This window comes from Oncorhynchus mykiss, chromosome 15 (genome assembly GCF_057628025.1).
Source record: "Oncorhynchus mykiss isolate SJ-2025 chromosome 15, ASM5762802v1, whole genome shotgun sequence".
Classification (NCBI taxonomy): Eukaryota; Metazoa; Chordata; class Actinopteri; order Salmoniformes; family Salmonidae; genus Oncorhynchus; species Oncorhynchus mykiss.
This window is the reverse complement of record NC_143036.1, coordinates 33,082,388-33,094,016: the sequence shown is the minus strand read 5'-3', so window position 1 is coordinate 33,094,016 and position 11,629 is coordinate 33,082,388. Positions and strand designations below refer to the sequence as shown.

General features: G+C 47.2%; 1 protein-coding gene across 1 annotated transcript in view; it reads right to left on the bottom strand.

The window, feature by feature from the left end:
• Nucleotides 1-1,104: 1,104 nt before the first annotated feature.
• The window catches only part of LOC110490011 (E3 ubiquitin-protein ligase RNF152), a 116,353-nt gene continuing 105,828 nt past the window's right edge, over nucleotides 1,105-11,629 (bottom strand). Inside the window, exon 2 of the mRNA XM_021563088.3 lies at nucleotides 1,105-7,553. Coding sequence (XP_021418763.1) covers nucleotides 6,435-7,079 — 645 coding nt within the window. The 5' untranslated portion in view covers nucleotides 7,080-7,553 and the 3' untranslated portion in view covers nucleotides 1,105-6,434. The remainder of the gene's footprint in view (nucleotides 7,554-11,629) is intronic.

The following is an 11,629-nucleotide window of genomic DNA, read 5'->3' as shown; positions in this document are numbered from 1 at the left end:
TAACTAGGCAAGTCAGTTAAGAACAAATTCTTTGGGGACATTTAACAGAATGTGACTGGCAGAATGGGTGTTATATGTGGAGAATGAAGGCTGCAGTAGATATCTCAGATAGGGGGGAGTGAGGCCTAAGAGGGCTTTATAAATGAGCATCAACCAGTGGGTCTTGCGTTGGGTATACAGAGATCACCAGTTTACAGAAGAGTATAGAGTGCAGTGATGTCTCCTATAAGGAACATTGGTGGCAAATTTGATGGCACCCTTACCTGCCGATCTATAAATTATGTCTCCATAATCTAGCATGGGTAGGATGGTCATCTGAATCAGTGTTAGTTTGGTAGCTGGGGTGAAAGAGGAGCAATTATGATAGAGGAAACCAAGTCGAGATTTAACTTTAGCCTGCAGCTTTGATATGTGCCGAGAGAAGGACAGTGTACCGTCTAGCCATACTCCCAAGTACTTGTATATGGTGACTACCTCAAGCTCTAAATCCTCAGAGGTAGTAATCACACCTGTGGGGAGAGTGGCATTTGTCTTACCAAACCACATGACCTTTGTTTTGGAGGTTTCAGAACAAGGTTAAGGGCAGAGAAAGCTTGTTAAACACTAAAAAAGCTTTGTCGTAGAGTATTTAACACAACATCTGAGGGAGGAGCCAGCTGAGTATAAGACGTTTAATCTGCATATAAATGGATGAGAGAGCTTCCTACTGCCTGAGCTATGTTGTTGATGTAAGTTGAGAAGAGTGTGGGGCCTGGGATCGAGCCTTCTGGTACACCCTTGGTGACAGGCAGTGGCTGAGACAGCAGATGTTCTGACATTATATACTGCACTCTTTGAGAGGGGTAGTTAGCAAACTTGTCCTTCAATTATTTATTTTGCCTTGAATACCTAGACTGAAAATGTCTTCACCATCAAATTTGCAATGTGGGCTTTTACAAGCACTGACAGTAAAACCATAATATTTCTTCACGCTTCTCTGTCTGCTGTTCAACTCTGTGCCCCAAAACCCAACTAAGGCTGCTGGGCCTGTTATTCTTAAGAGTATTAATTGATTTAAAATAACAAATAGTTGTTGAAAAAATAAACAAGACAAACGAGTGCTGGTTAATTTCACAGGTTTATTTAATAGATCACTGAAACAGCTGTGTTTTTCTGTCAACCCGGACACAAACAGAAACTACTATAGGAAATGTACATCACTGATTGACAAACACACAAACAGACTGACAACCCTAAGTCTCCTTCCCTCTCTCATAATCATACAGTACAGGTGTTCTAGGGATAGAAAGGTGAGAAAATGTATCCATCGTTGAGTCCTAATTGGCACCCTCTTCCCTATATAGTGCACTACTTTTGACCAATGTTCATAGTGCTCTGGTCAAAGGTAGTGCACTATATAAGAAATAGGGTGCCATTTGGGACATACATTCTACTCAGGGACGCAGTCCAAAAATCCCCACTCTAATGCTTCATCAAACATTGTGTACAGACACCATTTATAACTACACTGCTCAAAAAAATAAAGGGAACACAAACAACACAATGTAACTCCAAGTCAATCACACTTCTGTGAAATCAAATTGTCCACTTAGGAAGCAAAACTGATTGACAATAAATTTCACATGCTGTTGTGCAAATGGAATAGACAACAGGTGGAAATTATAGACAATTAGCAAGACACCCCCAATAAAGGAGTGGTTCTGCAGGTGGTGACCACAGACCACTTCTCAGTTCCTATGCTTCCTGGCTGATGTTTTGGTCACTTTTGAATGCTGGCGGTGCTTTCACTCTAGTGGTAGCATGAGACGGAGTCTACAACCCACACAAGTGGCTCAGGTAGTGCAGCTCATCCAGGATGGCACATCAATGTGAGCTGTGGCAAGAAGGTTTGCTGTGTCTGTCAGCATAGTGTCCAGAGCATGGATGTGCTACCAGGAGACAGGCCAGTACATCAGGAGACGTGGAGGAGGCCGTAGGAGGGCAACAACCCAGCAGCAGGACCGCTACCTCCGCCTTTGTGCAAGGAGGAGCACTGCCAGAGCCCTGCAAAATGACCTCCAGCAGGCCACAAATGTGCATGTGTCTGCTCAAACGGTCAGAAACAGACTCCATGAGGGTGGTATGAGGGCCCGACGTCCACAGGTGGGGGTTGTGCTTACAGCCCAACACCGTGCAGGACGTTTGGCATTTGCCAGAGAACACCAAGATTGGCAAATTCGCCACTGGCGCCCTGTGCTCTTCACAGATGAAAGCAGGTTCACACTGAGCACATGTGACAGACGTGACAGTCTGGAGACGCCGTTGAGAACGTTCTGCTGCCTGCAACATCCTCCAGCATGACAGGTTTGGCGGTGGGTCAGTCATGGTGTGGGGTGGCATTTCTTTGAGGGAACGCACAGCCCTCCATGTGCTCGCCAGAGATAGCCTGACTGCCATTAGGTACCGAGATGAGATCCTCAGACCCCTTGTGAGACCATATGCTGGTGTGGTTGGCCCTGGGTTCCTCCTAATGCAAGACAATGCTAGACCTCATGTGGCTGGAGTGTGTCAGCAGTTCCTGCAAGAGGAAGGCTTTGATGCTATGGACTGGCCTGCCCGTTCCCCAGACCTGAATCCAATTGAGCATATCTGGGACATCATGTCTCGCTCCATCCACCACAGACTGTCCAGGAGTTGGCGGATGCTTTAGTCCAGGTCTGGGAGGAGATCCCTCAGGAGACCATCCGCCACCTCATCAGGAGCATGCCCAGGCATTGTAGGGAGGTCATACAGGCACTTGGAGGCCACACACACTATTGAGCCTAATTTTGACTTGTTTTAAGGACATTACATCAAAGTTGGATCAGCCTGTAGTGTGGTTTTCCACTTTAATTTTGAGTGTGACTCCAAATCCAGACCTCCATGGGTTGATAAATTTGATTTCCATTGATCATTTTTGTGTGATTTTGTTGTCAGCACATTCAACTATGTAAAGAAAAAAGTATTTCATAAGAATATTTCATTCATTCAGATCTAGGATGTGTTATTTTAGTGTTCCCTTTATTTTTTTGAGCAGTGTATATTATTTGACATCCTAGAAACCCAGTGCAACCCAGTAAAACCCAGTTACCTTCATTTGCATATGAGACCCCAACCTCTACTAACTCCACCCAAGCATCATGCATTGCATCTTTTAACAATGGATCTATTGGCAGTACAACATGGATTCCCAACACATTGAGTCCATTGGTTCAAGTCATTTTACTGGCTGTATGTATTATTACATCAAACAACACTGATCTAAAGCAGTGGTGGCTGGTGCCACTTTAAACCCAACGACGGGCCCATTGTAATGGCTGGAATGGAATACATGGAAAGGTAACTTTCCATTCCAATCTATGAGCCATCCTCCCCTCAACAGCCACCACTGACCTAAAGAAATCCTTTGGCCATTAGACCTTCAGATAAGGGGCTAGCTATGATGGAGACAGATACCCATAGGACTCTGGTCAAAAGTACAGCACTATATAGGGAATAGGTAGCAATTTGGGAACCAAACCAAAGCCTGGCTGGGTGTGAGGCCTTGAGTTGTGTCCATATTAGTTCAACATCTAGTTTTGATTTACATTTGGTAAAATTCAACGTGAAATCAACAAAAAATGTCACCAGGTCATTGGATTTAGGTTAAAAGTTGGATTTTTTTTTTTTTTTATGTATTTTTTTCAAATCAAATCAGTTTTCCACGTTGATTCAAACAACATCGATTCAACAAGTATATGCCCAGTGGGTACTGTTTATGCTGTTTACTGCGGTATCTATCTACAGACAATGTAACTGAACTAGTCTGGTTTACTGGCACCATACATTTACAGCATTTTCAATACATCTTCAGTGTTTGTCTAATATAACAATACTCAGGGCGGCTTATGTATCATTAGATCAGTTAATCAATAGCTGACAATCAATTGCCCCTTTGCTGACTCATATGCACCACCTCAAAATGTCTGTTACAAATAAGTGAAAAAAAAGTTGTCAGCTATTGAGCCACCAGTTACTGTGTATCGCAGGGAGATGCCGGGGCCACCAACGGCCATGATGGAACCTCTGCATGACCTCTATGCCTGCATCCCAAACGGCACCCTATCCCCTATATAGTGCACTTTGGGGCCCTGGCAAAAAGTAGTGCACTTTTAAGGGAATAGGGTGCCATTTGGCACATACCCTTTCTCTAGCTAGCCTAGAAACCCAGTGCAATTATCCCTAGGTAAGAGCTAAACAGCCAATTCCCACAACAACTGAAATCTCTAATTTCTACAACCTCCTCCTCTTTCTCTGGCTGTGATTGGTTCCAACCAGGATTTCTGGAAATATTGGGAAAGTTACTGGAATTTTGGAAACCTAACAAGGTGCCTAAATAACCCACTGTCTTTAGCACTGCTCTTAGACCAGTCCAACCACATCTTTACCAAACACTGTCCACCAAGGGTTCTAACATGCTGCAATAAGAGTTGATTCTAGACCAGGCTACTATTACAGACAGACAGACAAGTAAACATGTAGAACACAAATAGAAAGTAGGACAACAAGGATAAATACAATCATTCTGTACATGGCTGCTATACAAAATAGTTCACCCTGTTTGTTTGTTGGTGTTTACACTCAATTGCTTTAATACTGTAGAAACTGGATCACAATCATTTTGGCAACAACAACGAAGACATGGTATGTGTCCCACATTGCACCCTATTCCCTATATAGTGCACTACTTTGACCAGGGCACTACCGGCCCCGGTTGAAAGTAGTGCACTATACAGGGAATGGTATGCCATTTGAAACACAGAATAAGAGAAACACCGGCATAGAAGAGAAAGTATTTAAAACAGTTCAGAAATCAATGCAATTAGCATTAAGATGGGGACTCCCCACCCGCCCACTCCTAACCCCTCCCAGTACCCACACTCCACCTCACTGTGAACCAACACCCCCCATACAAACATCAAATATAGTATTAACCTAAAGGGAGATTGATAGTAGAGACAGAGTGTATGGGCACTTGTGATAACCAGGTCAAAGTCATAGGATCCATCCTAAATGGCACCCCGTTCCCTATATAGTGTACTACCCATGACTGGTCAAAAGTAGTGCACTATATAGGGAAGAGGGTGCCATTTGGGACTTAGCGAGAGAGTTCAATATTAAAAGCAATGACCATCTGTTCTCAGTGAAGAGCATCGGGGTTAGGCAAATAATTGTAATATTCAACAGTAACTTAATCATTATTACTTTAGGCTGGCTGGCTACTGAATACATGTAGTGTGTGCTTTCTGTCAAATATAGGCTGGTTTATATGTATATAGCACAACACACAATCACATATTTCCCTGTTTTTGTGTTTAACACATTATTGATCAAAATACAAACACATACATACATACAGTACTGCATTACATATTGGAGCAACAGTAAGTAAACACTGTTTTCAGAACGTTAAAGTGATTCTGAGAAAATAAGAAACACAGGCTTGCTTCCCAAATGGCACCCTATTCTCAATATCAAATAAAAAACACAGATTTACAGATGTTATCTAAGATGCAGCGAAATACTTGTTTTTAAAGTTTACTATGTTTGACCAGAGCCCTATAGGTCCTGGTCAAAATAGAGAACTATATGAGGAATAGGGTGCCATTTGGGACAGTGAACCACCACCACCAGTATTGATTGTTCAGTCCCTTTATGCAGTCTCTTTATGAGCAACACTTGGCCAAAGGTGGCTTGGTGGACTGTACATAGTTAATGTATACACTGCTAAATTGCAGCAAAGACAAAAGCAGCCTCGAAGCAGATCTGAGTTTCAATTACTTGAAAAATCAATTTAAAATACATCTGTGCCCGTTTAAACTTTCCTGGCTTAATAAACCAATAGAAAAGTCCCAAAAATGCCAAACCCTGCCCACCTGTCACTCCAGAGAGACTCAAGCAATCCCTTAAAGGTTTTGAAAATATTGTTCAAGTATTTGATCCCAGGTCTGCCAAAAGGTCCTAACAATGTATATTGCAGCTCCAGCTGGAGATATGTACTCAGTACTGACACTTAGCTAAACAACATGATCACTGACTGAAGTAACTCTACTGACCACAGAAAGAAACAGACCAGGACAGATCGGCCATGGTGAATTACCATTGGCCCCAGGTCCATAGGGTACCCCAAATCAGAGGGAGAGAGTATTTGTATCCAGAATAACTCCAAGTCAACAATTGGAGGAAAGATTCTTTCCCTAGTTTGTTCGTGGTTGTCCTGGTTGTCTCACTCTCTGTGTGTCTGTCGGCAGTTTTCTTGGCCACCCCTGATATGTGTAAAATCCCTTATTCTCATCATAGTCCTGGTTGAGGAAGGGTGGAGCCACAGTAGGGGGTGGGAGAGGCATGTTAATTGACATGCCTTCTGGCCCCTCCCTTCAGCCGCAGGAGATGACAGTAAAGCGTTTAGAGATACAGGACATGTTGTGGAGCACGATTCCCAGGAGAAAGAGCAGGACGCAGGCTACCAGGATCACTGTACACACCCCGGACCACGTGGAGCCCTTCCCCCCTCCACCACCACCACCTCCCCCGACTCCCCTTCTCTCTGTCTCCTCCAGGCCTTCGAGACTCATCCCCAGACGCAGGGGCTGCAACTCAGGCATAGCCACCACCGCCACATCCACCTTCTGCTGCCCACTGCCACCTGGCAAGAACCGGCAGCCCAGTTCGCCGGGTAACAGTGCCCTGTCCTTGGCGACAGGCAGGGGCAGCATGTAGCAGCCGTTGCTAGGCAGGCGGATAAAGACCGGCGTGTGCTCGGAGGCGTGCGGAATGGCGATAACGGTGATGATGTCGGGGTCGTCGGGGAGCTGGGATATGGAAAAGCCGGCGGGGAGTTTGGTGACGCCGCGGCACCAGGGGCATCGGATCTCTTTCTGGCTGGACCTCATCTGGGTCAGGCACACGGAGCAGCACGTGTGTCTGCAGTCCAGCAGCTTGGGCCTCCGCCGCGGGCTGTAGTAGTTAAAACAGATCTGACACTCCAAGATGGAGTCCTGCGAGAGAGACAGAGTCTCCATTTTGTGTTGGATTGTTATTATGGGTCCTTGATAGCCTGGTCGAGCAGACTGACCGTTGCGCTCACGTTTCGTTTCACTTACTATAAACAGAATAGGCTGGCTTCACAAGGCTAGTTTCAGAAGAAGGCGAGAACGTGCTCAACTCTTTTCCTCTTGCGTAAACAAATGAAAAGGTGCTTGGGACCCTTTGTTGTAAAATGCTGGTGTTTTTGACTACTGCAACACAAACCAAGATGACAAAGAATAACGTCTCTTATTATTTGACTGTATTAGCAGAAAGCCAAATGGTATCAAGATCCTCTACAAGGGGCTTGAATCCTTCTCACAGCAAAGCTGCGCTGTTTAAGTATGTATCCTCTCCTGTGCTCTCCTCTCTGTGCTCTGCTCTGCGTCCCTCCGTGTGTCCTTCCACCCACCCGCCGTCTCAGTGTCGGTGTGATGTCACAGGACGATCAAGGTCACATGGTGGTTCATCTGTGAAACAAGAGAGAAGACAGCAGCATTAATGGCTGAAGAGGACCACGAGACAGAGAGGGTTCAGCTGTTAATCATCAGCTGTTAGAGCAGCTTACCGATCAATGTACCTGTACACAGCCAATCTGTAAATAGCACACCCAACTACCTCATCCCCATATTGTTATTTATCTTCTTGCTCTTTTGCACCCCTGTATCTCTACTTGAACATCATCATCTGCACATCTATCACTCCAGTGTTAATGCTAAATTGTAATTATTTCGCCTCTATGACCTATTTATTGCCTTACCTCCCTAATCTTCTACATTTGCACACACTGTACATAGATTTTTCTATTGTGTTATTGACTGTACGTTTGTTTATGTGTGTTGTTTTTATCGCACTGCTTTGCTTTATCTTGGCCAGGTCGCAGTTGTCAGGTGCGTGAATGAGGACCCAAAAGCCAATTAACAAAACAGAGTTTCTTTAATGACGAAACACACGTAGGCTCAGATGGACATTCAGATTCCGACAGGACAGGACAAGGTTGCAGCAAACACGACGATAGTCTGGTTCAGGCATGAGTAACACAAACGAGAATCCGACAAAGACAGAAGCAGAAACAGAGAGAGATATAGAGACCTAATCAGAGGGAAAAAGGGAACAGGTGGGAAAAGGGGTGAACGAGGTAGTTAGAGAAGACAAGGAACAGCTGGGGGAAAGAGGGGAAGAAAAGGTAACCTAATACGACCAGCAGAGGGAGACAGGGTGAAGAGAAAGAACAGGAACAGGACACAACATGACAATACATGACAGTACCCCCCCACTCACCGAGCGCCTCCTGGCGCACTCGAGGAGGAAACCTGGCGGCAACGGAGGAAATCATCGATCAGCGAACGGTCCAGCACGTCCCGAGAGGGAACCCAACTCCTTTCCTCAGGACCGTACCCCTCCCAATCCACTAGGTACTGGTGACCACGGCCCCGAGGACGCATGTCCAAAATCTTACGGACCCTGTAGATAGGTGCGCCCTCGACAAGGATGGGGGGGGGGGGGGAAGACGAGCGGGGGCGCGAAGAACGGGCTTAACACAGGAGACATGGAAGACCGGGTGGACGCGACGAAGATATCGCGGAAGAAGAAGTCGCACTGCGACAGGATTAATGATCTGAGAAATACGGAACGGACCAATGAACCGCGGGGTCAACTTGCGAGAAGCTGTCTTAAGGGGAAGGTTCTGAGTGGAGAGCCAAACTCTCTGACCGCGACAATATCTAGGACTCTTAGTTCTACGCTTATAAGCAGCTCTCACAGTCTGCGCCCTATAACGGCCAAGTGCAGACCTGACCCTCTTCCAGGTGCGCTCGCAACGTTGGACAAAAGCCTGAGCGGAGGGGACGCTGGACTCGGCGAACTGAGATGAGAACAGCGGAGGCTGGTACCCGAGGCTACTCTGAAAAGGAGATAGCCCGGTCGCAGACGAAGGAAGCGAGTTGTGGGCGTATTCTGCCCAGGGGAGCTGTTCTGACCAAGACGCAGGGTTGCGAAAAGAAAGACTGCGTAAGATGCGACCAATAGTCTGATTGGCCCGTTCTGCTTGACCGTTAGACTGGGGGTGAAAGCCGGAAGAGAGACTGACGGAAGCCCCAATCAAACGGCAAAACTCCCTCCAAAATTGAGACGTGAATTGCGGACCTCTGTCCGAAACGACGTCTGACGGAAGGCCATGAATTCTGAAAACATTCTCGATGATGATTTGTGCCGTCTCTTTAGCAGAAGGAAGCTTAGCAAGGGGAATAAAATGAGCCGCCTTAGAGAACCTATCGACAACCGTAAGAATAACAGTCTTCCCCGCTGACGAAGGCAGTCCGGTGACAAAATCTAAGGCGATGTGAGACCACGGTCGAGAGGGAATGGGAAGCGGCCTGAGACGGCCGGCAGGAGGGGAGTTACCGGACTTAGACCGAACAAGCAGCCACGAAACGACGCGTGTCATGCTCCCGGGTGGGCCACCAAAAACGCTGGCGAATGGAAGCAAGCGTACCCCGAACGCCAGGGTGGCCGGCTAACTTGGCAGAGTGAGCCCACTGGAGAACGGCCAGACGAGTAGGAACGGGAACGAAAAAAAGGTTCCTAGGACAAGCGCGCGGCGACGGAGTGTGAGTGAGTGCTTGCTTTACCTGCCTCTCAATTCCCCAGACAGTCAACCCGACAACACGCCCCTCAGGGAGAATCCCCTCGGGGTCAGTGGAGGCTACTGAAGAACTGAAGAGACGAGATAAAGCATCAGGCTTGGTGTTCTTAGAGCCCGGACGATAAGAAATCACGAACTCGAAACAAGCGAAAAACAGCGCCCAGCGCGCCTGACGCGCATTAAGTCGTTTGGCAGAACGGATGTACTCAAGGTTCCTATGGTCAGTCCAAACGACAAAAGGAACGGTCGCCCCCTCCAACCACTGTCGCCATTCGCCTAGGGCTAAGCGGATGGCGAGCAGTTCGCGGTTTCCCACATCATAGTTACGTTCCGACGGCGACAGGCGATGAGAAAAATACGCGCAAGGGTGGACCTTGTCGTCAGAGAGGGAGCGCTGAGAAAGAATGGCTCCCACGCCCACCTCTGACGCGTCAACCTCGACAATGAACTGTCTAGAGACGTCAGGTGTAACAAGGATAGGTGCGGATGTAAAACGATTCTTGAGGAGATCAAAAGCTCCCTGGGCGGAAACGGACCACTTAAAGCACGTCTTGACAGAAGTAAGGGCTGTGAGAGGAGCTGCCACCTGACCGAAATTACGGATGAAACGACGATAGAAGTTCGCGAAGCCGAGAAAGCGCTGCAGCTCGACGCGTGACTTAGGGACGGGCCAATCAATGACAGCTTGGACCTTAGCGGGATCCATCTTAATGCCTTCAGCGGAAATAACAGAACCGAGAAATGTGACGGAGGAGGCATGAAAAGTGCACTTCTCAGCCTTCACAAAAAGACAATTCTCTAAAAGGCGCTGGAGGACACGTCGAACGTGCTGAACATGAATCTGGAGTGACGGTGAAAAAATCAGGATATCGTCAAGGTAAACGAAAACAAAGATGTTCAGCATGTCTCTCAGGACATCATTGACTAATGCCTGAAAGACAGCTGGAGCGTTAGCGAGGCCGAAAGGAAGAACCCGGTATTCAAAGTGCCCTAACGGAGTGTTAAACGCCGTCTTCCACTCGTCCCCCTCCCTGATGCGCACGAGATGGTAAGCGTTACGAAGGTCCAACTTAGTGAAAAACCTGGCTCCCTGCAGGATCTCGAAGGCTGAAGACATAAGAGGAAGCGGATAACGATTCTTCACTGTTATGTCATTCAGCCCTCGATAATCTATGCAGGGGCACAGGGACCCGTCCTTCTTCTTAACAAAAAAAAACCCCGCTCCGGCGGGAGAGGAGGAGGGGACTATGGTACCGGCGGCAAGAGCTACAGACAAATAATCTTCGAGAGCCTTACGTTCGGGAGCCGACAGAGAGTATAGTCTACCCCGGGGGGGGAGTGGTTCCCGGAAGGAGATCAATACTACAATCATACGACCGGTGTGGAGGAAGAGAGGTGGCCCTGGACCGACTGAACACCGTGCGCAGATCGTGATATTCCTCCGGCACCCCTGTCAAATCACCAGGCTCCTCCTGTGAAGAAGAGACAGAGGAAACAGGAGGGATAGCAGACATTAAACATTTCACATGACAAGAGACGTTCCAGGAGAGGATAGAATTACTAGACCAATTAATAGAAGGATTATGACAAACTAGCCAGGGATGGCCCAAAACAACAGGTGTAAAAGGTGAACGAAAAATTAAAAAATAAATGGTTTCGCTATGATTACCAGAGACAGTGAGGGTTAAAGGTAGCGTCTCCTGGGGAGAGGACTACCATCCAAGGCGAACAAGGCCGTGGGCTCCCTTAACTGTCTGAGAGGAATGTCATGTTCCCGAGCCCAGGTCTCGTCCATAAAACAGCCCTCCGCCCCAGAGTCTATCAAGGCACTGCAGGAAGCTGACGAACCGGTCCAGCGTAGATGGACCGACAAGGTAGTGCAGGATCTTGAAGGAGAGACAG